This window comes from Amblyomma maculatum, chromosome 11 (genome assembly GCF_055883805.1).
Source record: "Amblyomma maculatum isolate TAMU_Amacu chromosome 11, ASM5588380v1, whole genome shotgun sequence".
In the NCBI taxonomy this organism is placed as follows: domain Eukaryota; kingdom Metazoa; phylum Arthropoda; class Arachnida; order Ixodida; family Ixodidae; genus Amblyomma; species Amblyomma maculatum.
Window position 1 is genome coordinate 140,590,554 of NC_139354.1, and position 27,461 is coordinate 140,618,014.

General features: G+C 48.8%; 1 protein-coding gene across 2 annotated transcripts in view; it reads right to left on the reverse strand.

The window, feature by feature from the left end:
- Positions 1-4,981: 4,981 nt before the first annotated feature.
- The window catches only part of LOC146175083 (uncharacterized), a 72,490-nt gene continuing 50,010 nt past the window's right edge, over positions 4,982-27,461 (reverse strand). For both annotated transcript variants that reach the window (XM_084583521.1, XM_084583520.1), the window contains 2 exons: positions 15,433-15,504; positions 4,982-5,258 (listed from right to left, as the gene is read on the reverse strand). In XM_084583521.1, coding sequence (XP_084439647.1) covers positions 5,097-5,258; positions 15,433-15,504 — 234 coding nt within the window. In that variant the 3' untranslated portion in view covers positions 4,982-5,096. The remainder of the gene's footprint in view (positions 5,259-15,432; positions 15,505-27,461) is intronic.

Below are 27,461 nucleotides of genomic sequence, written 5' to 3' on the forward strand. Positions count from 1 at the left end.
TGGCTGGTGCCGATCGCCCAAAAACCGCTTCCGTCACACCCGATGGGCTCGATGAGTTTAATGTCATGCCATTCGGACTGTGCAATGCCCCTGCCACATTCGAACGCATGATGGACAACCTACTCATAGGGCTCATATGGCACACTTGCCTTTGTTACCTTGACGACATTGTCATCTTTTCTTGTGTTACCTTGACGACGTTGTCAGCTTCTGTCCAACCACGATCTTTCAGCCTGGTCTCCACACTGTGATGATGCCTTCGCGACACTCCGCCACCTTCTGACGACTCCGGCAATCCTGCGTCATTTCGACCCTTCTTCTCCCACGGAAATCCACACTGATGCCAGCGCAGTAGTCGGCGCAGTACTCGCTCAGCGGAAGTCTGGCTTTGATGAGTACGTTGTCGCTTACGCAAGTCGAACCCTAACAAAAGCTGAAGCAAACTATTCCGTCACCGAGAAAGAGTGTCTCGCTGTTCTCTGGGTGGGCAATAGTAAAATTTCGCCCCTACTTGTATGGCCGTTCTTTTGATGTCGTCACCGATCATCACTCCCTCTGCTGGCTGTCTTCTTTGAAAGATCCTTCTGGTCGACTGGCCCGTTGGGCTCTGCGGCTCCAAGAATACGACATTAACGTCATTTATCGTTCTAGCCGTAAACATGCCGATGCTGATGCTCTCTCACGTTCTCCCTTGCCGTCTGAAGCCACTCCTGCTATATCCGTTCTACATCCCACCGGCATGCCCACCGATATGACTTCCGAGCAACGCAAAGACGCATGGATCGCTTCACTCCTGGATTTTTTATCTGGCCGCGATTCACGACCTCCTTGCCGCGCTCTCCGTCGCCAGTCTCACCATTTCGCCATCAGAGACGAGCTCCTCTACCGTAGGAATTACCTTCCGGATGGTATAAAGTGGCTGCTTGTAATTCCGACCCATCTACGCTCCGTGATTTGCTCCCATTACCACGACGATCTCCAGTGTGCCCACGCCGGCTTATTGAAAACCCTCACTCGCCTGCGACAGCGGTACTACTGGCGTGGGATGTACCTTTATGTTCGTCGGTTCGTCCAGTCCTGCCAACAGTGTCAGCGCCGAAAACACCCACCTCGCCAACCCGCCGCTCCTCTGCAGCCGCTGACCTACCCAGCTCAGCCCTTCGAGCGTGTTGGAATAGACCTATACGGCCCGCTTCCTAGCACATCAACAGGCAATCGCTGGATCATCGTTGCAATCGATCATCTCACACGCTACGCCGAAACGGCGCCTTTGACATCTGCTACAGCCCAAGACATTACCTCCTTCATCCTCCATCACATAATTCTTCGCCACGGGGCTCCCAAAGAATTGCTGAGTGACAGAGGTCCCGCTTTCCTTTCTGAAGTCGTCGAAGCTGTTCTTAGAGAATGCAAAATCGTTCACCGCGCCACCTCTGTGTACCATCCGCAAACAAATGGAATGGTTGAGCGTTTTAACCGCACCATGGGCGACATGCTAGCAATGTATGTCGCTTCCGACCGCTCCAACTGGGACCGCGTTCTTCCATTCGTCACATTCGCTTATAACTCTGCTACACAAGCACCCACCGGTTTCTCGCCATAATTCCTCCTGTACGGTCGTGAGCCCTCTTGTACCATGGACACCATCCTCCCTTACCGACCGGATTCTTCCGAATTCACGACTGTTTCACAAGCTGCAACTTATGCCGAAGAGTGCCGCCAGCTTGCCCGGTCCTTCACTTCTCACGCCCAGCAACAGCAGAAAACCACCCGAGATCAATCTGCACTTCTTCCTACTTACCGTACAGAGTCTTTGGTCTGGCTATGGGTGCCTTCCTCCAGTCCCGACTTTTCATCCAAATTTCTGAGCAAGTATCAGGGCCCCTACCGTATTGTCAAGCAAACATCCCCCGTCAACTACCTCGTCGAACCTCTTACGCCATCCACTGACCACCGGCGCCGAAATCGTGAAATAGTACACAGTAACCGCCTGAAACCTTACTACGATCCGGCCATCGTCACATCGTCACATCGCCATGAGCCGCCAGTATGGCGTCTTTTCGCCCGGGGGAAGTTGTAAAACAGGTATTGGGCTCTGATACGTTCAGCGCGTATTGCTGAAGAGAACGACGACAAGCATGTTCAACGCGCGTGACGGGCAGGAAAGAAAAACAACAACGACGCTCGCTTCGACGCTCGTACGTGTGCTGACACGTCTCACGACTGATTGCAGAACGTTCTATTGACTGTTGACGACGTATCGCCCTGTGCAAGGTCTTCTATATATATATATATATATATATATATATATATATATATATATATATATATATATATATATATATATATATATTCGAAACATGCGTTCTAATCATGTACGTAATCATTTATACTTGATTTCCCTTTCCTTTCTCTCTAATATTTTCCTTGAATCCATTGTTTTTCTTCTCAGGTACCCTTTATTTCTCTCTCTCTCTCTTTTTTCTGGCTGCCTTGTTACTTGGGTGCATATTTCACCTGTTTCCTGTTGTGGCGTGCACGCTGCTGCTGCCAACAGGCCATCCTTGGCTCTACAAGCACCAGTGGATTTTCGTTAGACCCTGTACTTGAGTCTGGGGATAAGGGACTCCTCGGAGTATCCTGCCGACCCCCAACCACGCTCTGTACAGAGGAGGAAGATTGCTCTTCCTTTCAGCCTGAATGATTCGGACACGCCCACTTGCTTGCATGGAGGCGCCTAAGACTATAGTGCGCAGGTCACTTATGCCTACTAGATCACCTTTCTACGTGTCCTTTGGTATTTCGTCGTGGCGTGCCCTTCGATGCCACCAACTCTCCATCTTGGTTTTTACACGCACCAGCGGATGACCTGCACGATCCTCTGCTTGAGCCTGACGGTGGTGGAGGCGAGGGTCTTCGTCGGAAGGTCCTGAAGACCCCCTACCACGCTCTGCACTGGGGAGGGCTCTGTGCTCCTGTGTTGAGCAGAGTGCTTAAGGCATGCCTTTCAGTTTTCCTGGATGTGCCCGTGACTGCAGGCATTCTTGCCTACAGAGCCAGGTCCGCATGGGCAGCATGCATACTGCTAAGAAACGAGTGGAATCATTTTTTTCTTACTCCTCTGTGATATGTGATATTTGACTTCTTTTTTGCCTTTTCTGCTGCACATTTCACACGAGTCCGGTATAGTAGTGCAGTAGTTTTTTTTTTTTATGCATCTTCCTCAATCGTTTCTTTTACCCGTGAATTTTGCTGTTAATATAATCTGGTTTAGTAATGGACGTCTTTTCGCATCAGACTAGATTTAATAGTTTTTTTTTCTCTTAATGTTTTGTCTAGGTTTTGCAATTCTTTCTCATCCCCTCCCTCTTGTCTGTGATGTCGGCACTTTCTCAATTTCTTTTTGATTCTTTTGTTCCTAAAATCAGTATTTTTTCTCTCTTTCATTTGTGGACCCACGAATACAATTCCGTAGGAGACTGCAATTCTCTATTGTTCACCCGATTTTTATTTCTTTGTTGGGGACGGTCCTGTTTATTTTTCTATCTCAGTCTCCCTTCTTTTTTATGCTTTGGGTTTCGTACATCTGCCTCTCTCTCCGTATTGTTGTCATTTTATGTGACGGCGGTTTTGCTGCTGTTCTCTTCTTTTCTGGTTCTGGTTCCTGTTTTTGATTCATTTGTAGGTCTGGATGCTACCTTCTGGGTTTTTCCTTTTATTCTTCTTAAACCAGCGTGGACCACCTTGCGACATGGACCTCATATTTTTCTTTTTTTAATTACCTTCTATCGCTTTTAAAAAATATTTTTTTATCTCAAGCTTCTGCTCTCTTTTATTTATTTTTCATTGGTTTTAAGCCTGGCAAAGCTTTTGATGGTCCGAGCTCCCTCTCCTGTTTTATGTTTTTTTTTTTCTCAGTTCGAGAGGACGAATAAAAATGGTCTCCCCATCAAACATAGTTCACGGAAATGCTTGAATCCATTCAAATCAGAGCGGCTCGGTACATCTGTGGTGTTTATAATCCCCTCGCCAGTATCTGCCAGCTTAAAAAACTTAAGGATATTCAGCTACTTAGAATCCGTCGTTCAGTTTCCCTCCTGTTTTTATTTGATAAATATGTTTACACCTGCCATTCATTTTTGCCTCAAGAATCACCTCCCCGCTCTTCACAGCGCTTACGTAATCATCTTAGCATCCACCGCATATATGGCAAAACTATTTCCTTATTTATCTGCTTTACTTACAGCAATTAGTCACTTGAATGATCTTCCTGGCGATATAGTTTCTATACCTGATTCTTGAGAATTTAAAAAGCACTTGTGTATGCTTTCATCACTATAGTGTTGCATGACATATTGCATCAGTTTCAGTTCCTAATGTTGTTTTCGGATGTGCCGCTGGTTTATTTACACCTGCTTTTTTATTTCATCTCGCGTTTCGTTCTTTGCATTTTCTGTTATCGTGTTCGGTTTTATGTTACCATGTTTTAGATCAACACTATGCTACTTTCATGTACTTGCTGTGTACCGCGTCCGTTGCACCCTTGTAGTGGATTTAATTTCTATGTTCATTTTTTATATTCCTCCTCACCCAATGGGTTTCGTGGCTTGTGGGGCAAAAATAAATAATCAAAATAACACTGCGTCACAGTAGCTTCAACATCATTGCGAACATTAATCGAAAGCATAGCTCTTTTTACGAAATGTTTGCTAATGGGGTTTCAGAAATAAAATTTTGTTGCTTTTAATTAGGCGCATGTATTTGCAGCTTTTGGTTTTCAATTTTCACTTCACTAATCGTAGAAAGAACATGGAAAGTTGAAATGTTCTGACAGGATCGCTTTAAAACGATACATAATTTATGCCCAAACACAAGACATTGTACCGTTGCGTGCTATATTTAAAAATGCAAGAACACATGTTTCTGCCTCTAATATGAAAGGCAAAAAAAAATACTTTCATCACAAAAGCACATAACCAGCAGATAGTCATTTATTCAAAAAAATTTTAATGAGAAAAATTTTATTTTGTCATTCTATTTTCTTTGCTTATGTTGATAGTCATCGCGATGATCTTTTCAACTTATTACCGATCTGGCTACTCAGCAAAGCTCCCTGAAGGTGAACTGAGTTCCGTATTATTTGGCGGTACGTAGCAACTGATGTTTCTCTTGTCGCTGACACACACTCCAGAGCTGCAGTAGCCTCGAATGCATCCGTCCTTTATATGGTTTTTGCCCTTTATGGGATCTCCTGTAACCTTAGATCACGAAAGAAAAGAGTGAACACAAAATTATTACACTCCCAAATTCATCAAAATGCGTTTCTGTCGTACTAATAGCCACTCTGAGAAATATTTCGGGCTCTATACGTAGGAGCAAAGTTGTACTCACTCCTAAGAAAAATTCCCTGGGACAAAAACAGCGTATTCCATTGTGTTTGTCAGAAGTGCAGTCAATATCGTTAAGCCGTCCTTTATTGTGAACAGCACAATTTTAGGATGGAATTCAGAAGTATATATAATAGGTTCAAAGACAGGTTCAAGGGCGAGAAAACTGATTTCTGATTGAAATATAATATACATTTTGCGTCTCCCACCCCAACCAATATTCCACATGTATAAATATAACAAGAAACTTACCATGAAATGTAAAACAGAAATGCTTAATATTTGACAAAAAATCAGTGGTTTCTAAACATCTATCGCCTTCATTTTAAAATAGCCTTCTTTAGCTTGAATATCAGAGTTCCTTATAATTCATTCAATGCAAGAGCAACAGAGAACAGACATGCGGCATTCGCTGCCAGTACAACCGTGAATTTTGATGCCCTGAGGCAATAAATATTGATAAAAAAGAAATGTGAATTCTTAAAACCTGCTCATCACTGGAATTCAAGAGATATAAGTCGTCAAATAAAAGCAAAAACGCCCGATTACTGTGCTGGAGTTTATTGTGCCGAGTTTAGAGCTTCGAAATATTTCTTCCACCTGGGGCTTATCATCATCCTCAGCCGGACTATACCCACTGCAGGGTGAAGGCCTCTCCCATATTCCTCCAATTATTCTGGTACTGTGCTCGCTGAATCCATTTGACCGCTGCGAACTTAACCTCATCCACCCTCCTAACTTTTTGCCGCCTACGCTCTCACTCCCTCGGATAGACACGATATTGGATAAACTGGATTTAATCCCACGCGTTACACTTGCATTCTGGCATTTCGCCTGAGCCGATATGCCCATGCCACGCACATAATTATACCACAATCAACTCTGGAACTCAGCGCCACGGCCACTAACTCACACCGCAAGTAACACGCAACGGGAAGATTACGGCTACTCAGTATCGAAAAAAATCAAATAAGGCAGAGCCTTAGCCCGCAAGGCAACTTCTCGACAAGTGGACTTATCTTCGTCTGAACAGCGCGGTCATCAACTGTCTTCGTCTTCCCAAAGAAGACAAATCTTGTCCTCGAAACGTCGCCTAGCGATCCGAGACTCTTCGTCAACCCTTTTTTGGTTTTCTCCGATACGCAGTCAGTAATACATTTCGAATCACTCGGCGCATGAATGTAAGAGACAAGTACAAACTTATAGCCATGGAGCAAATATGTAACCATCTTTGAATCTTGTATAGCTATTTTAACAAAAGTTTATCCTTTTCCCTACCGCACACATTTTCTTATCTCCAACGTCTAATGTGCCAGTATAATTTAGTTTATGCAAGTCACGTTACTTTACATATTTTAGCTTACCTGAATGCTTTCGAACATCCTAGAAATTTTAAGGGCAAATTGGATAACTAATAACAGATATATTTGTAGTGCAGTATGTTTAAACGTTTCACTTCTCTTTTTGTCTGTTAAACTGTGACTGCCTCTTTCCAAGGTATGGGATATTTTCTTGACAATCATTCAGCTAGACTACACCTATACGTAATGGCGTTGAATGGCCGACATTAAAATGACACTACCAGCCGAAGCGGCCTCGAGCAATCGGGAGCTCTTATGAAAAAACTCTGGCCTCAAGCGGTTGCGTTCAGTTCGTGTCTCTAGGTTTTCTGTCCAACCACAGAAGCCTAGCGGGGAAAACAATTTGTAGGGTGCCCGATTCTGTGCTGCAGTATATGGGTATGAAGGTTCCTTCCCTGAATACTCCTCAGCTCAAAACTACCTTTCTCCTCAGCATGAAGAAGCGACTGCCGTCCCGCTCACGGATCGCGACACGACCTCACTTCCAACCTAAGAGGCAGACTACCAAAAGGTCAGGACATCCATTCAATAAAGTAGGGCTTCCGGTTCCACGCAAGTACCGCGTTATTGAAGAAAAGAAGCATAAATCAAATGAACCGAAATTATGCCGAAGTAGAAGAAGGAAATAATAAGAAGACGAATTGAAGGGTAATAGCGAAAGTGTAGTCTACCATCCAGCGCCTCCGCATCCCAGGCAAAGGCTCGACACACAGCGCTGTATGTTCCATTGAGATGTTTTTTGTTTTGTTTCATTTTTTCTCTTCTACTCCTACTCGCTTCTTTCGTCTCTTGTTCTTGTTTCTTTATGCTTCTCTTCTGCTTTCTGCTCTGTACTGTTTTATTCTTCCCTTCTTTTTATTTTGTTCTATTTGGCTTTGTTTTATTGTTGTCTTCACGGAGAATGGGTGTCAGATCATCACATAAGACCCGCAGCAGCCCTTTGACATACTACACAAGCAGTCCTTTATGGGACTTTGAATTATCTGCGCGGTTTGTTTTACCAGTTCAACCTATTATTTCTGGCTTCCTCTCTAAGAGGTTTTGCCCTACAATTTTTAATCATTTGTCGCTTTCTTTAAAACATACCTCCGCTCTTCTAAACCAGCGCCAGAGCTCCCACAATCCAATCGCGCATCTGTACATGTACAAGTTGCACTTCACTAGTCGTGTCGCCAGTCCGGGAATTGATGCAAACTTGCAGGGTTTTTAATGCGTCACCCAAGGTACCATTGACCGAGTTGACTATTGTAAACTAGACGAGCAGCAGGAGGAAAAAAAAGCCGTTTATTCAGCAATGCAGCAGTATTTAAGGACGCGTGCGTCATGAGATCTGCGCAGGAAACATGCGCAGTTATCACAAGCATAGCATTGTGCTCCGTCGTATATCTGCTTTGAAGAGCAAAAAAAAAATAAATAAAGGAATATTATGAACTACAAACTAGGCTTGCTTCGCTACGTTTTACGTTTGGCAGTGGTGACGCTGTGGCTCTCGACGTATGCGTTCACTTTTTCAAAGGATGCCATGAAGTGTGTCCGTAGGCGGGCTACTTGACGAAAGATACCCTGTGTGCTCTGCGTGGGATGCGGGGACCTGCGTCACGGTTTCTGTGGCCCTCAGAGCGCAACTGTGTGGCGCAACGGCTGTCCACTGTGTGTAGCCACGACGTACGATCGCGAGGTGGTTGGAGCCCGCGTTCTGCTGTGTGTGTCGTACGCAGACACCCGGTTTCCACTTTGAAGGTCTGGTAGGTTGCTTGCCGTTCTATTGTTGTAGCAACGCTGCTAGTGGCGCATTTTGTAGTGGCCGTCGAACCGCATCAGGGGAACAACTTAGCTCCAGGTGACAACTTAGAACCGGATGTCGAGTTCTGGTTTAAAGCCCCATCAGCCTTTGAGCTGGGGATTGCATGTTCCTCCATTACAGCAAGGTACTGTAATAATTGAAGGGAAGAAAACGGACACTTGTTGAGCAGGTTTTAACTTCTTGTACAGCGCGTTCTGCTAACTCATTGCCGCACGGGTAGTATGGGCTTGATGTGATGTGTTTGATGCTGAACTGACATGCAAATGTCTGTAAGCTTGCACTGCTGAAGGGAGGGCCGTTATCAGTACACAACCTGACTGGGATGCCATGCGTCGCAAAGATTTCTGCAATTCCCTCGATAATCGCAGCTGCGCTGGTCCGATTAAGCTTGCGAAGCTCGAAGAAAAAAGAGTAAGCATCTGCTAGTATGAGGTATTCGTTGCCTTCGTGTTGGAAAAGGTCTCCACTGGCCAATTGGTACGGCAAATTGGGTAACTCACGGCTAATTATGAGTAGTTTTGCATTACTCTATTTGCACATATCGCAAAAGATGCATGACTTCGCTACAACTACAATATCAGCGTTCACGTTTGGCGAATACATTGTTTTGCTCGCGCCTTCATTTTATCTCCGCCACAATGTGCAGCGTGCAGCAGGCCCAAGACCTCTCTGCGCTTGGCTGGAGGAAGGACAAGCTTCTTTCTGAGAAGCAGCCCATCGTCGACGTGCAGGACGTCGCGATAGCTCCAGTAGGTCTTTAAGGCATCTGGCAGTTGCTGCTTGCTTTGTGGCCACTCGGCGCTTGCATAACGGGACAGCTCGGTGATGACGGCGTCAGGAACTGTTGATTTGAAATCGGTAGCAAAGAAACACGACTGACTTGAAATTGCTTCGTTTCGTCCACGAGCTGTGTTTTACAGAGAAAGCGTGACAGGGCGTCAGCCAAAGAGAGTTCTTTCCTTGGTTTCAAAGTTACCCTGATTGGGAATCTTTGAAGTGCCAGCCACATGCATTGAAGGCGGAGAGAGCAGTCGCAAAGCGGCTTCTTGAAAATTGATTCAAATTGTCTGTGGTCGGACTCCACTTTCATCTCCTCTAGCGTAGTCTTCACAGGATCTTGAAGGGCGACAAAATTCTTCTTGCCGCCCGAGTATGTAGTCCTTGAATTTTATGCAGCCATGAACAATAGCTAGTGCCTCTTTCTCGATCTCTGCGTACCGCTTCTGCGCGTCAGTTAAGGAGCGGGAAGAACAGGCTAAGGGATGGCCGTATTGTAAAATAACGACACCGTACTGGCTGGCGTCCACAGAGAGCTTTAAAGGCTTTGATTGTTCAGTAAGCAAGAACTGGCGCAGTGACAAGGCTAGCTCTCAACCTTTCGAAACTGCTCTTCTTTACATTGGTCCACGTCCATGCGACGTCCTTTCTCAGTACCTCTCAAAGATATGCGGTTGTAATGAACAGGTTCGGGATAAATCGTAATACGGAGTTTATCGAACCAAGGAATACTTGAGGATCCTTACGGTTTTCTTGTGCTACCACTTGCATGATGTTTTGTACTCTGTCAAGATCCAATAAAAGCCTTTCTGCGGTGATGATCTGGCCCATGTAACGCACCTGGACTGCAGCGATTGGCACTTTTCTTTATTAAGCTTTAGGTGTCATTACCTGCAGCGTTGAAGCAAGGCGGCGAGGTTTGTGCCGGGTTCCTCTCTCGAATTTCCCAAGACCGGTATGTCATCCAACATGACAACTACGCCGGCCAATCCTGCAACTACTTCTTGCATGGCACGTTAAAACACTACTGGTGCCGATGTGATGCCGAATGACATACGCCGAAACCTATATCTTCCGAAGGGAGCGCTCATGGTGCAAACACGTGAGCTTCCTTCATAAAGGGTTGTATGCCAAAAGCTTGGCGAAGCATCGAGGGTGGAAAAATGTTCGACTCCTTGTAGTTGTGGCAGCACATCTTCCAAAGTAGGCTTATAGTAGTGCTCTCTTAGGACGGCCTTGTTTAAATCTGAAAGATCCAAGCAAATTCGCACTCTTACGTTTTTCAGCACTACGACCATATAGCTGGACCAAGAGCATGGCTCGGTCACTGTTGTAATCACGCCGTCGAGTTTCATATCATCTAGCGTAGTCTTCACAGGATCTTGATGGGCGACAGGAATTCTTCTTTCTGGCTTCACGGTCGCCCGCTCTTCGGGTTTCAGCTGTAAGTAATCTTAAGTTGTCCTAGACCTTGGTAGACGTTTTCAAGCCCCTTCATCAAGTCCTGGAAGTCTTCTTATCGACCTAACCCGCAATGGTGGCGCAGAGGTTACGGCGCTCGACTACTGTTCCCAAGGACGCGGGATCAAATCCCGGACTCGGCGGCCGCTTTTCGATCCAGGCGAAAAGAAATGCGCCCGTGTGCTTTGCGATGTCAGTGCACGTTAGAGAACCCCAGGTGATCGAAATTTCCGGAGTCCTCCACTACGGCGTTTCTCATAGCCTTTAGCTTTGGGATTTCATTCCCCGTAAACCGAACCAAATAGGGTTCAGTAATATCAGCGAAATGCATTTGTCAAATAACTTCAATTTATTGCTTGCGGCCGAATTGTACTGTATCAGTTGCGCATGCGCTTTGGCCGTTATCATAGTGCCGCTTGTAGGCTTTATATACCAGCAAGCAACCTCGAATAAACGCTCTTCTTGTTGCTTCCACGCTGCGTGTTTGTTGGACGCCGGATCATGGTGTCAGAAGTGGGATGACGTTCACGTATGCAGTAACGCGCTGATCGAAGCGGTGTCACTGGACCCTGCACGAAGAATTTAGTGAAGCCATCACAGCCGCTGGTGCTGTCCGGTAGCACTGTGAAGAACTGGAGCCTCTTCAAGCAACGGTTCGAGCTGTTCCTGCAGGCCAGAGTTGACGAAAGAACCACGGACGCAAGGAGCCAAAACCACACTGCTTCTCACCGTAGCCGGTGAACACACCCTTTAGGTATTCAACAACGTTTGGTTTCGGAGAACGAAAATAAGGAAGATTATCAAACTTTTACAACGACTTTCGAGAAATACTGCAAAGAGCAGCAAAACGAAGTTTACGAGCGGTATGTCTTTAGTTCAAGAACGCAAGCTGAGGGCGAACCCTTCAAACGCCTTTCACGGGACGTGAAGAGACTTGCACGAAGCTGCAATTTTGGAACCTTCAGTGACTCCATGGTGAGGGACCAGGTTCTCTTTGGCACAAATAATTCGAAATTGTGCGAAAAGATGCTGAAAGTTAGGGACATTACTTTACTGAAGGCATAGAAAATTTGCAAGGCTGAAGAGGTATGCGCCGAACAAAAGAATACATGGCTCAAGCGGAGAAGCAAGCAGCACGAATTGAAACGCGCCAGCAAGGCAACTTTTCAGCCTGTGAACAGTGTGCAGAATGTTCAGAGCAGGACGAGGCTTAACGAGAACAGGAAGTTGCTCGGATAAAAACAAGCTGGCAGTTCAAATGGTCTAAGTACAACCGCGTTCACGAGCGCGCAGAAGCCCAGCGTTCGTCAAAACATGCTTCGGGGGCCGTGGCGCTAACCATTTTTTGGTCTGTTGCAAAAACGTGTCTCAGGTAAGCGAAGTACGCAGTGAGCAGGAATGTTTTGAAATGCTCGACGTCTGCTTAGGCAACAGAGCTGACTGGGTCATTCACGCGAGAGTGGCTTCCAAAGTAGTGTTTCTAAAAGTAGACTCAGGCTCGAAAGCGAATTTATTGCCTTACTCCCTTGTTCAAAGGCTCAAAGCGAATTCTTGTTTAAGAGCTAGCCCCTTCGTCCTCCGCTCATACACCGGTGACGTTGTAAAGCACATCGGGGTGGCTACGGTCCAAGTTGTTGTGAACGACAAAAGAGGTACTTTGACTTCTTCATTGTAAAAGAGGGCAACCAGGCCATATTGGGACCGTCTGCAAGTTACGCGTTAGGTCTGTTGTCGCGTTCTGTGAACACTGTGCACACGAACAGCATTGGCCAAGTGGTTAAGGAGTTTCCCGACTTTCAGGGCATCGGCTGCCTAGCACGCCCTTGCCACATGGTTCTGCGCGAGGATGCAACACCGGTAGTCCAGCCGGTGCGACGGGTGCCCTTGGCGTTGCTCGAGCCCCTGCGAGAAGCACTGGATCGGATGGAGCGGGCTGGCATTGTGGCCAAAGGCAGCGAACCCACTGATTGGGTGAGTCCGTCTGTTGCAGCACAAAACAAAGGATGGGGAAACTGCGCATATGTGTTTACCCCAGGCGAATTAACGAGTGCCTAAAGGGAGAACGTTATCAAATGTCTAATACAGATGAAATTGAGGCTGAGCTTGCCGGGGTCACCTTTTCCTCTCGCATTGACGCACATTCGGGGTTCCACCAAATCCCTTTAGATGAAGCTACATCAAAGGTATGCACAATTGGAATACCCTTTGAGCGCTACCGTTTCTTGCGACTTCCCTTCGGCATTGCTTCGGCGCCTTATGTTTTTCAGAGAACTATGAATGAAATACTCGATCAGGCTCCAGTGGTCCGAATATATGTCGGTGACATATTGATATGGGGGCGTACAATAGAAGAGCACGATACTCGTCTCTGCACAGCCTTGCAATTAGCCAAAAAGGCCGGCCTGACGCTCAATGCGGCGAAATGCAAATTCGGTGTCACAGAAATTGACTTTTTGGGTTACGTCATAAACTAAGACGAACTAAGACCTAACCTCACACTGACCGTACCACTAGGTGAAATGCCTCAGCCAAAGGACAAAGCCTGCGTTCACAGAATGCTCAGGATAGTGGACTACTTCGGGAAATATATACCGCATCTAGTGGAAAGGACGACGCTTCTACGAAGCCTCATTAAAAACGACGCCGATTTTGAATTGTCTGAAAACCTCTGTGAAACATGGCAAGCTGTCTGTGACGCACTGAGCCTTTGCTAGCCATTTTCAATCCTGCTAAAGAGACCAAGGTCGTTGCTGATGCTTCGAAAAATGGGATCAGTTCTGCCCTTCTTCAGAACTATGGTGGTAGTTGGCGGCCGGTCGCTCTATGCATCACGCACAATGACGGCGGCAGAACAAAGATACGCGCAAATCGAGAAAGGAGCAATGGCCATTACTTTCGGCTGTGAAATTTTTTTTTTCATTTCGTTTACGGCCGCAAGTTCGCCATCGAAACAGACCGCACACTGTTCACAGAGATTGCTTCGAAAGCCATTGGTGACATGCCACCAAGACTGCAGCGATTTTTCCTGCGCTTGCTAAGATACGATTATGTTCTTCACTTTGGTCCAGGCAAACAACTGTTTCTGGCCGATATACCTTCTAGGTCGTCGCCAGCCGTTCCAAGCGAATGCGATGACTTCACTGATGACGTCGACGTTCATGCACTGAGCGTGAATTGAGAGCTGGTAAGCAAGAAAATGTTTGATCGACTGGCAGAAGCGACAGCCTCTGACCCAGACATTCAGACAGTGCTGCGGCAACTAAGGAATGGAGAAGAAACTGAAGGCTGGATGAAATCTTTTTGGTCCTGAGTTATCAGAAGTTAAGGGTATTATTATTAAATGGACAAAGGTCGTCATTCGGAAGAATATGAGAGCTGAAATACTGGGTCGCATTCATGAAGGTCACTTAGGCACAAATAGGTGCAAAGCGAGAGACGTCGCTTGGTATTCTGGCCGAAACTGAATACGGACATTGAAACCATGGTGAATATCTGTTCTGTTTGTCAAAAATACGCATACAAACAAGAAACTGAACCAGTGGTGCTTAGGCCGATCCCAGACCATGCCTGGTACAGGGTGGGTGTTGACCTCTTTATGTACGGCGGAAACTCCTACCTGTGCGTGTTCGATGCGTTTTCAAACTTCCCTGAAGTCGAAAAGCTTACCGACACAACAACATGCATTGTCATTGCTAAGTTTTAGCTCAATTTTTGCACGGTATAGAATTCCGGTGGAAGTCTGCACCGACAACGTTCCTCAGTCTTCATCACATGAATTTGCTTTGTTCGCCTCTAGATACGACGTCAAGCATGTGACCTCTATCCCACGATTCCCACGGTCCAATTGTCTCGTCGAGAAGGGAGTCCAAATTGTCAAAAGAATAATGAAGAAGACTGGCGAGCTCAACGAGGACTCTTGGTTGGGCCTTCTCGGTTATCGCTCGACTCCACTAGCTGAAGGCCGGTCCCCTGGAGAGCTTCTTCAAGGCAGAAAGTTACGCACTCGGCTACCAGACTTCGTGTCAACAGAAGTCCCGGCGCCAACCAGCACGAGGGAATGCATGGGACTGCAAGGCTCGAGTCATGGGGGCCTGGTGGCACCAATGTCTTATCGCGTCCTTACAGAGGATAACTAAGTGCTTCGACGCAACAGACAATATCTTCTAGACACACGTAGCCATTCCAAAGCGACATAACGGAAGATGACTCTCGCTGCGAAGACATTTCCTAGGAAAACATGGAAGCATCGCAGTCTACAATACAGCCCACGCAAATTGTGCCAAGGCGATCCGCCCGATATAAGAGACAGCCCAATCGTCTTCACTACGACCAGAATTTCCAACGAGTGTCGCGTATTGTACTCTCAGACTTTTGGAGATTACACCGAGGAAGGTGTATTGTATCAGTCACGCATGCGCTATGGCCGTTATCATTCAGCAGCTTGTAGGGTATAATGCCCGCAAGCAATCTCGATTAAACGCTCTTCTTCTTGTTGCTTCCCCGCTGCGTGTTCGTTGTTGGAGGCCGGAACACGAATAAAGCCTATGAATATTGTGATAGGATGTTAAGTAAAAATGTCGATAAAGTTTGTTTGCTGTTGATAAATATAAATATGTATAAATTATCCACAGCTCAGCCTTACCAGACGACAGGGAGTCCCTTCCGGAAAATTCTTCACAGTATCATTGCAAATTTTCTGGCAGGAAGCCGGCAGCTGTAGATAGTAAAAAAAAAAAAGAGTTGGAACAAGACACATCCGCTTCTCGTTTTCTTATGTAGCGAAAAAAATTTGTTGTTTTATATTGCCACACCGCTGCCCATCTTCTAGCGCCACCAAGTGGCCGAACGTCTTGGCGCGTGGCTGAGCGTCGTCCTCGTCTGTCTCGAGCTTCGCTTGATTAAAAAAAGGGCAGCTCGGTTGTTCTGTTTGCTACGTGTGTTGGTGACATTTGGTGGAGGTGCTGGGTAAGATCCCATGTACGTTGCCCCCGAAGACGTCAGTGACGCTGCCCATCTTCGCTCCGACGCCACTCCCGTCCATAAAGCGAGCCGTCGCCTCCGAGGCCTACAACCCGAATTCGAACCACTGACCACACCGCTGCGAACCATGACATCTACGACGGGCAGCCAGACAAGTCAGCATTCCAGCAACACCCCACCGTACGTCCTTCTCGCACCTCGATCACCGCCATCATTCCATGGTGACCGGTTCGAGGATGTCGAAGACTGGTTGGCCACTTTTGACCGTGTGGCCGCATTCAACCAATGGGACGACGAGCGGAAGTTAATGAATGTGTACTTTGCGCTGCAAGACTCGGCCAAGACGTGGTTTGAGAACCACGAGACGTCCTTCGTCAACTGGGCCGTCTTTCGCCGTGAGTTGCTCACAACGCTCAGCTCGAGTACGCGCAAAGAAAACGCAGAGATAGCAATCCGTTCGAGGTCTCAGCAGTCAAATGAGAGCGTGGCCATGTTTGTCGAGGACATGACGCGACTTTTCAATCGGGCCGACACTACCATGCCCGAGGCAACGAAAGTACGGCACCTCATGCGCGGGGTGAAGGAACAGTTGTTCGCTGGCCTCATTCGTGACCCTCCAAGAACTGTCGCAGATTTCGCGAGAGAAGCTACGAGCATGGAACGTTCACTGCAGGAACGCTGCACCCAATACGGCCGTCAGGCAAGCGTAGCGGCCACACCCTACTGCGCGTCTGTGCCAGCAGCTAGGGACGAGGCATTGCGGGAGCTTGTGAGGAGCATCGTTCGCGAAGAACTGCAGAACCTCCACTTGAATGCACCACCTGCAGTGAATTATTCTACCGGAGACGTCATTCGTGATGAAATCCGGCGAGCGGTGCAGCCACCACCAGCACCACAACCAGAGCCATGCATTATGACGTATAGTGATGTCCTACGTCGACCTGCCCCCGAGCCACATTCATTCCGCCCCGTTGCCGGACCACCGCCTCGCTACCTGCGTCCCGTCGAGCAGCAACAAGATCTGCGCCCCGTCGAGCCGCAGCAAGACCAGCGTCCCGCCATCAGCAAGGCGCACTTGTGGCGCACACCCAACAGACGGCCGCTCTGTTACCACTGCGGCGAGCCTGGCCACATTCTACGCAATTGCCCATACCGGAGAATGGGCTTAAGAGGATTTCCACCGAACGCGCCTCGACCTCGCTATGGAGAAAGACCACAGGAGATTGAGGAATACCTCGCTGCTAACGAGATGCACCCGACGTCACCGCAACGGCAGCCGCGATCATCATCCCCGTGGCGTTTTGGGTCACCAAGTCGAAACTCCTCCTCTGGGCAATTCAGAGGTACGTCCCCTCACCGGGAAAACTAAACACGGCGACCTCCGGGGGTGAGGCCGCCGCTACGGCTCAGAATAAACAGCCTCCACCCGACGATTTGACGCGACGGCCCGAGCGGCGACAACCCGATCCGACGAACTTACCGACGTGCTGCGAACGCATTGTTTCCGGGGAAATTTTCGTAACCGCCGACAGTTGGGATGTGACCGCACTTGTGGATACCGGCGCCGATTTTTCCGTCATGAGCAGCCAGCTAGCAACGACACTCCGTAAGGTTCTGACGCCTTGGTCTGGGCCAATGATGCGCACTGCCGGTGGCCATGTCATGACGCCGATTGGCATGTGCACTTGCCGCATAGAGATCTGCGGTCTTACTTTCACTGGCACCTTTGCCGTATTAAAAGACTGCTGTAAAGATCTGATTCTAGGCATGGATTTTCTGAAAGAGTATGGTGCTGTTATAGACCTTCGGGAGCAGCTCACAGTATCGTTTTCAACCAAGCGAGCCGTTGACAGCAACACGGACTTCCGGAAAACAATGTTGCGCGTCTCTGACGACCACATAACAATCCCTCCGAGGACGAGCAAGTTCGTCACAGTCAAATGTGATCACAGCACCGACACGCGTGGCATTGCCGAAGCTAACATGTCACTGCTTCTCACTCGACAAGTTTGTGTAGCTCGGGGCCTTGTCGAACTTGTCCGTGGGCAAGCCGAAGTGTTAGTGACAAACTTCACGTGTGAACCCCAACATTTGACGGCGAACACGACGGTCGCTTATTTTGAAGAACTTGGAGAATGGACAGGCCAGTACGCTTTATCCAACACGTCAGACCTCGACAATGCGACGTCTACAGCCATTCAGACCGATTTGAACCCACGCCTCTTGCCCAGTCAGAAAAGCTGCATAGAGAATCTTATCAATTCGTTCCGCGATTGTTTTGCATCAACCTCCAAGGTCCGACAGACGCCCCTAACGAAGCACCGAATTATAGTTGCCGATGACCAACGTCCACTATGCCAGCGTCCTTACCGGGTGTCTTCAAAAGAACGTGACGCCATCCGCCGCCAAGTAACAGAAATGCTCCAGGACGACGTTATCCAGCCGTCGACGAGCCCGTGGGCTTCGCCTGTTGTCCTTGTCGCGAAGAAGGATGGAACCTTGAGGTTTTGTGTTGATTATAGACGCCTCAACAACGTCACGAAAAAGGATGTGTACCCCCTGCCGCGCATAGACGACTCCCTCGATCGCCTTCGCCATGCCACTTACTTTTCGTCACTTGACTTCCGCAGCGGATATTGGCAAATAGAGGTTGACGAGCGAGACCGCGAGAAGACCGCTTTTATTACGCCGGACGGTTTGTATGAGTTTAAAGTGCTTCCGTTTGGCCTGTGCTCGGCCCCTGCCACATTTCAACGAATGATGGACACCGTACTCTCTGGCCTGAAGTGGCAGTCATGCCTCGTATATCTCGACGACGTTGTAATTTTCTCGGACACGTTCGAAGAGCACCTGAAACGTTTGCGCGCTGTTTTCGAGGCCATCCGATCTGCTGGTCTCTCTCTGAAGCCCGAAAAATGCCACTTCGCTTTTAATGAGCTGAAATTTCTCGGCCACATTGTCAGCGCTCGAGGTGTTAGCCCAGACCCAGAAAAAACGGCCGCTGTCGCTTCATTCCCCAAACCAGAAGATAAACGAAGCTTGCGTCGATTTCTCGGCCTCTGCGCGTACTATCGTCGCTTTGTTCACAATTTCTCCAAGATCGCTGAGCCTCTGACCCGCCTGACAAAAGACGCTGAACCGTTCGTTTGGGGCCCCGACCAGGAACAAGCCTTCGCGGAACTCAAGTCCCGTCTCCAATGTACACCTATACTTGGCCACTTCGACGAAGAGGCTGACACGGAACTGCACACGGATGCCAGTAACATTGGCCTCGGTGCGGTCCTTGTTCAGTGGCAGGACGGTGCAGAACGCGTCATTGCTTACGCCAGTCGCACTTTGTCCCGTTGTGAAGTTAACTATTCAACTACGGAAAAGGAGTGCCTCGCTGTCGTGTGGGCAGTCATGAAATTTCGTCCGTACTTGTACGGTCGTCCGTTTCGTGTCGTGAGCGACCATCACTCACTGTGTTGGCTGGCAAACTTGAAAGATCCATCGGGTCGGCTTGCTCGATGGAGCCTTCGGTTGCAAGAATTTGACATTACTATCGTGCACAAGTCCGGCAAGAAACACAGTGATGCTGACTGTCTGTCCCGCGCCCCTACTCCCTGCCACACGGACGGCTGCGACGACGATACCGCTTTCCTCGGTGTTATCACGTCGTCCACGTTAGCCCGAAAGCAGCGGGCCGATTCTGAACTTTTGCCCCTCATCGAATACCTCGAAGGAACCGGGTCATCTCCTCCTCAGCTCTTCAGGCGCGGACTGTCGTCATTTTGCTTGCGCGATGGTGTGCTCTACAAGAAGAACTACGGTCCAACAGAAACTGTTTATCTGCTAGTAGTACCCACCACGCTTCATGACGAAGTTCTTCGTGCGTGCCACGACAACCTTTCTTCCGGCCATCTCGGTTTTTCTCGCACATTGGCACGGATACGCCGAAAGTACTACTGGCCCAAGCTAGCTGCCATTGTGCACCGCTACGTCCGTACCTGCCGTGAGTGCCAGCGGCGGAAGACACCGCCCATTAAACCAGCTGGCCTCCTGCAGCCTATCGATCCCCCAAAATTCCCATTTCAACAGGTAGGCATGGACTTACTGGGCCCATTCCCAAAGTCCTCAATGGGTAACAGGTATATAGCGGTTGCCACTGACTATCTCAGCCGCTACTGTGAGACCAAGGCCATTCCCCGTGGTACCGCAGAGGAAGTTGCGCATTTCTTCATTCATAACATTGTACTCCGTCACGGCGCCCCAACAATCGTCTTAACTGACAGGGGAACCTCGTTTACGTCGGCACTCACGAGCGAGGTCCTTCGACTCAGTGGCACCACCCACCGAAAAACAACTGCCTATCATCCTCAAACTAATGGACTAACTGAGCGGCTTAACAAGACAATTGCCGACATGATTTCTATGTATGTAGACGAGGATCATGGAAACTGGGACCGAATTCTGCCATACATCACGTTCGCATACAACACTGCGCTTCAGGAAACCACACGCTTCACTCCATTTCATTTGGTCCATGGACGCGAACCTTTCACTATGCTGGATGCCATGCTTCTTCCGGATTCTGTTCCCTCCACTGTCGTGGGGGCTGACCAATTTATTCGTGACGCAGAAGCCGCACGCCAACTTGCCCGACAGCGAATTCGGCACCAACAAGTATACGACGCCCAGCGATACAACCTGCGACACCGAGAGGTGACTTACACACCCGGCGATCAAGTCTGGGTTTGGAGCCCAATACGGTTGCGAGGGCGCTCTGAAAAGCTTCTGCGCCGTTACTTTGGACCCTACGAGGTGCTCCGTCGCCTCAGCGCGGTGAACTACGAGGTGTTACCACAAGGCACTGTCCGCTCCTCTCGGCATCCGAAGTCTGAAATAGTTCACGTCGCCAGAATGAAGCCTTATTACAGTCGTTAAACAATTTTAGGGTCCAAATCAGAGCCAGAGACTCCCTTATAACTTGCCCCGCTTTTCTATTGTTCCCTTACGTTTGCGGCATCGGGTCGATGCCTCCTGGAAGGGGGGCAATGCCACACCGCTGCCCATCTTCTAGCGCCACCAAGTGGCCGAACGTCTTGGCGCGTGGCTGAGCGTCGTCCTCGTCTGTCTCGAGCTTCGCTTGATTAAAAAAAGGGCAGCTCGGTTGTTCTGTTTGCTACGTGTGTTGGTGACAATATTTTATAAATTTGTGCTATGCGATTTAATGACTTCCCTGTCAACAGCAGGGGCAAATGTAAAACAGCTAAAGATTACCAATCTGTTTAAGACCCCTGGCTCCTTGCACACTTTTACAATGCATTATATGCAGGTAGAGGCTGAAAAATTTTAATTCTTTGCATATCTCTGCGATCTTTGATTGAAATTTTCCTGTGCATAGGGGCGAAGTATTCTCATCTCACAGCCGTTATTTCTAAAGCTAACACTGATAAAGCTAACACTGATAACACTGATACAACAACTTTGTAGCAGGAAAAGAGGGGGCGAACGTTTCTGGCAGAAGGTTTGAGTTGTTGTAAGCAGCATGAGGTGGCGCCACCAGTCCCATCGCTGGGGCAGCGGTTCGTCTGGCGTCGCCGCCGCCGCAGGCGATGGGAGCATCTGACTTCTTCTGATCGAATCAGGCAAGTCCCCCCAACAAATTTAGTATTAAAAAATACTAGCGACAAAATGCGATTTCTGTGCGAAATCTGAACTGCAAGGATTCTGCGGTTTAGCTGGGAGAAGCATTCTACAGTGCGCGTCTATTTGTGCAACACCTTGTACTTGGATTCAAAGAGAGTGCCTTCCAGTATGCTACGACTCAAGGCATTACTTGTTATGCCAAAGGCAGATATACCAAAGTTGAAGAGACCACGGAATACTTGCTGTCATATTTGCGCGTCGTCGATATAGAAAAGACGTACGCGCTACTGTTAAACTGTTAACTTCGTTTATTCACTAGATAAGAGGGTGCAACAAGCGTCGGCCGAGGCGTAGGCCGAACTGCCGCGCGAAGAACGGAGGGAACGGAGGCCGGAGATGGGGATGGGGCTTGTTTCCCACAACTAGAGGAGAGTGAGGGAGCCCGCCGTGGGGGGCGTCCCGCTGAGCGCAGGCAGACGGCGAGTCCTCCCGGCGAAGCGCGAAGAGGGGTGCGGGCCTGCTCCTTAGCGCGCACTGCTCCAGTCACAACAGAACGGACGAGCACACAACTTGAAACACAACACTTCCTTCCCCCTTAAAAAGTTGCCTGAGAGCGTGCAGGGGGTCGGCAAGGACACGTGCAGATGCGCTGGCTCTGTACGCACAGGGAAGGACCACTTGTAGGCTGGATGTTGCCCGCTGTGTTTTGTAGGTCTGCCCTGGATGCAGTCTTTTCTTCTGTGGAGAGATGCCAGACTATGTGGGATGATGGTTCAGATGACCTCGCTGCTGCTGGACCACTTTCGGAAGGCGTCGTAAATCCACGCAGCTGGTTGAGGTGTCGGCGTGCCACTGTTCCATGTATGCTGACGAGCCAAGAGCGCAGGCCTAGCGTCGCACAACAGTAGCTTCCTCCCAGCGTGGTTTTCTGAGAAACTAGCGGGCGGGGAGGCGCTGCCCCTCAACAAATGTCCTGCCGCGCGGAATCAGTTTTTGTTCCCGGGTCGTCTCTGTTTCTGGCTCGGGGAGAGCAGCTGGTCGCTGCGTCAGCATTTAGCGCTCGAACATCATTTTCGCTAGGGTCTGGCCTGTCGTGTTTTGTACTGTTGTGTGCTGCTTGAAAAGGAAACGTGCGAGGCGGCGCTGCAGCGACCCTGTCTGGTCTCTCTCAAGGGCACGTTTAAGCTCGGCCACGTAGTGCTCGACTTGTCCGTTTGTCACTGGGTGGTAGGGGGCCGATGTGACTGAAGAGATCCCATTGTCGCGATAAAACTTGAGAATCTCTGCAGATACTAACGGTGTTCCGTTGTCCGACACTACCTTGCGGGGAATTTCGAACGTTGCGAACAGTGATCGGAGGTTGTCAGTGACTGCTGCCAAAGTCGTCTGTCGCATTCCCCTTATTTCAAGCCATTTGGTGCAAGCATCTACGAGCACAAGGAAAGGGCAGCCTTCAATTGGGCCTGCAAAATCAATGTGCAGGGTGTGCCAAGGTGTGTGTGGCTTTTCCCATTCTGGGAGAGGAGCTTTCGGTGGATTGCTCCGGCTGCTTTGGCAAGGCTTACAGTTTCGTACTGTTGTTTCAATGTCGTGGTCAATGTTAGGCCACCACATATAGCTTCTGGCACACGCTTTCATGGCAACGATACCCCTGTGTCCGGCGTGGATGAGAGAGATAGCTTGTGCGCGTAGCTCTCTTGGAATCACAACTCGGGATCCTAATAGGATGCAGTCGCGGTGGGTGCTCAACTCTGTAGCTCGCCTGCGGTAAGATTCGAAGTTGTCCCCTTTGCGTTTGTGCACGTTGCCTTGTTGAACAGCTGTGTAAACTTGGCGTAGAGTTCCGCACTTCTGCGTCGATGCTGCAACTGTGCCTGCTCTAAGCGGAGGTTCTGGCAGTGCTTCGAACATAAGAACGTCTCCGGGCGGAGGCGGTTCGTCAACTGTTTCGTTCAGTGGCAGGCGGCTTAGCGCGTCGGCATTCTGATGTTTAGTCCCATTGCGGTAGACCAGATCGTAGTCGTACGCTGAGAGCTTGATACACCAACGTATCATTCGCGGAGACAATGTCGGTGGCATAGGCTTTTGTGGCCCCAGAATCCCCGGTAGCGGTCGGTGATCCGTTAAAAATATAGCCTTTCGGCCGGCAATGTACTGGTGAAAATGTGTCGCCGTATAGACGATGGCCAGCCCTTCTTTGTCCAGTTGCGCTTTGTTGCGCTCCGCTTGTGACAACGTACGTGAGGTGAAGGCAATCGGGGCCTCCCTTCCTTGGTCATCAGTCTGCGAAAGAACCGTGCCGACTCCATACGGAGATGCGTCGCGAGACAAAAGCAGTGGCTTCCTTTCGTCGTAGTGGCTGAGGACTGTACACCTTCGAAGCAGGTGTTTCAGGGCGTCGAATGCTTGCTGATGGCGTGGCGACTATGTCTATTTCACCTCTTTCCGGAGCAGCTGGTATAAGTCGTTGGCCACAGTAGCTCTTTGTTCTAAGAAACGGTCGTAGAACGTTAAGAGTCCGAGAAACGCCTGTAGCTCCTGCTTGTTTGTTGGTGCCCGTGCTTCGGTGATCGCTCGCACTTTGTCTTCGGCCGGGTGGATGTCTTCTGAATCGATTCGGTGTCCCAGAAATTGCACCTCTGACACCGCAAAACAGCATTTTTCTTTGCTTAAACGCAAATTTGAGTTCGCTAGCCTTTCAAAAACGTGCTCTAGGCGCGCTGCATGCTCTTCCGTGGAAGCGCCACTGATTATGACATGGTCCAGGTAGACACAAACTCCTGGGATTCCTTGAAGTACTGTCTCCATGGACTTCTAAAATACGGCCGGGGCTGCAGCTACGCCAAAGGGCAATCTCTTGACCTTGTACTGGCCTTTCAGTGTGTTGATTGTCAGTAATTCTGACGTCGGTTCGCTCACCTTCAGTTGTTGATAGGCCTGGGTGAGGTCTAGAGTGCTGAAGACTCTTGTTCCGCGTAGTACACTGAACACTTCTCCAGGTGTCGGCAGAGGGTAAGACAACGCTTTAGTTGCAAGATTTACGGTGCTCCGGCAGTCTCCGCAGATGCGTATTGTTTCGTTCTTCTTCAGAACTACAACCAGTGGTGTGGCCCATTGCGAATGTTGTGTCGGCTCGATGACACCTTGCTGCTCCAGTTTGTCCAACTCCCTTTCAACGGAAGCTCCGAGAGCAAAGGGTACCGGCCTGGCCTTCAAAAACTTCGGTTGCGTGCCGCTTAACAACTCCAGTGGGAATGGTGGCCCGTCATTTCCTGGAATATCTTCAGAGAATACTCTTTCGTAATTCTCCTGCAATTGCTAAATGACGTTGTGGCTCGGCGTTTGGTGTATGCCGCATATCGTCACCCCTAATGGAGAAAACCAGTTTCTCCCTAGAAAGCTTGATCCTGAGCCCTTCACAAAAAGGATTGGTAGAGTATGGGTCTGGGCGTTGTAACAAACCCGTACGTTGGCAGAGCCCAATAGTGGCAAGTTTTGTCCTGACCACGTTCGCAGGTGCGTGTCGTCTTGTTGCAAGGGTGGTGCGTCTGATGGCCACGAAGTTCGGAATGTGGCCTCACTGATCAAAGTACAGGCTGCGCCTGAGTCCACCTCGAACTTAATCAGTTTTTGGTGTACTGTAACTTCGGTAAAAATCTTCGGACGCGTGCCGAGATTCACGGTGTTCAGGTCGTACAACACTGATGATACTGCTGATGTTGCTCCGTGGGCATCAGATGGCGGCCTATTCTTTGAGGCGTCTACGCTGTGGGTAGGCTGAGAAGGCGACTTTATCTTGGCAAGCTTCCGCTTCGTAATGCATGCATTCTCAATATGCCCTTGCTTGTGGCAAAAATTGCAAGTGGCTGACTGGAATCGGCATCCCTGGGCATTGTGTTGACCGTCACACCGCCAGCAGCGTTGTACATTTTTGACCGATTTTGACACAACACAAAGTCTGCGTACCTAGTTGCTTGTTTGGTGTACCAGCTCGCTGTTCCGGCGCATCTCTCTCTGCTGGTGACCGGTGCTCTCCGCTCGCACGGTGATGTCGTAAGCTTTGTTAAACGTGAAGTCCCTCTGAGCGAACAGGCGCTGCTGTAGTGACTCGTCACTCAGTCCGCACACAAATCTGTCACGTAACATGACGTCCAATGGAAGCATGGTGGTGTTAGCAGATGCTGTGTCTTCATGCTGCCCGGTAGCTGTCCTGGCTGTGGTCAGCCTCCCAAAATTACAGTCAGCTGCAAGCTTCTTGAGCGCTGCTACGTAGGCGCTCACAGTTTCGCCTTTCAGCTGATCTCGTCGCCGGAAGCGGGCTCGGCTGTAAGCTTCAGATGACCTCGGGTTGTAGTGCTTTTGAAGTGCTGCAACGATTTCTTCGTAAGGCACTTCCGTTGGTGTGCTTGGCTGAATAAGGGCGCAGACAGTGTCGTAAGTCTGCTCCCCGCACAGCATTAGCAGGTTGGCCCTTTCAAGGCTGGGTCTGTGAGGTTGTTAGTCTCGAAGTAGAACTGGAGGCGTCCAACCCACGATGACGAATGTGAGTCGTTGAATTCTGGTATTAACTCTCGCGTAGCCATGGCTTGTCAATAGCGCTGTGTAGCGCGGGTCATCCCCTTCCTCGTCGCCACTGTCGTGTTTGCGCGTCGTCGATGTAGAAAAGACGTACGCGCTACTCTTAAACTGTTAACTTTGTTTATTCACTAGATAAGAGGGTGCGACCAGCGTCGGCCGAGGCGTAGGCCGAACTGCCAGGTGAAGAACGGAGGGAACGGAGGCCGGAGATGGGGATGGGGCTTGTTTCCCACAACTAGAGGAGAGTGAGGGAGCCCGCCGTGGGGGGCGTCCCGGTGAAGCGCGAAGAGGGGTGCGGGCCTGTTCATTAGCGCGCACTGCTCCAGTCACAACAGAACGGACGAGCACAGCACTTGGAACACAACACTTGCTAACCTAAAAACTGCAATATAACAGCTAATCACTGGCCAACAGAAGTGAATCCAGTGCTCCTAATCATTGTGATACACTGCAGAGGGTGCAAGGCGACCACGCGTGCGCAGGCAGGGCATTGCTCGCTAGGGGCTGCTATATAGGAACAACTTTGTATCGAAGCCTCCGCTGAAGTTGCTTGCGTAAAACAGCATGCCTGTCACAAAATATTTAACTATTTTGCTATCAAAATAAAAACAAAAAATTTAAAGCTACGTGGGGTTCTGGCTTATTTCATCACTTACGCAGTGCGTAATTCTCCGGTTTATTAGGGCTAAAATCACCAACAAGTCACTTGTCTATGCCCGTATATGCATATTATTTGGAGCGGGTATAGATCCGTACATATTGGCAAGACAGGACAACACATTACATATTACAGACAGAGGCTTCCACAACACCTCTGACAGAGATGCGTGGTAAGCGAGGTCAGTCAGCAGCAATTAGTTAGGTTGTCACTGCGTGAAGGTTTTAATTTGTGGAAATTTAGTACGGCATCACGAAGGGCGGCCTTGAAGCAGTCGCCGTGTTCACCTCATCAAGATGCTCCACAGCGCACGCGCTTCCAGTATTAAGGTTCCCGAGGCCAAGCGGCCGACATGCCTCCGCAGGCATAAAGCGGCCTATTAAAAGCAGCACCAAGAGCGCCATTAGGAGAACTACTAGAATTGCCACACATCGAATTGCCAAATAAATTTCAATACTGCGTTAAAATAGCATTTCTATATATATATATATATATATATATATATATATATATATATATATATATATATATATATATATATATATATATATATATATATATATATATATATATATATATATATATATATACATGGAACTGTAAGAAATGACTATGTTTCATCTATCGAATACCTTGAAATTTACGGTTTTCATAAGCAATGCCAAGCTAGATTTTCTACTGTAAAAGTGAAATATTCAGTTTTAATATATAGAGACTAGCTAGATTTCTCTGCTTCGCAAGCGTTATTTGCTTCCGCATTAAAACTTGCGCGCAGGAAATTAATGGTAGGACTGGAGGAAAGAATCATTGAACTTGGGCTACTA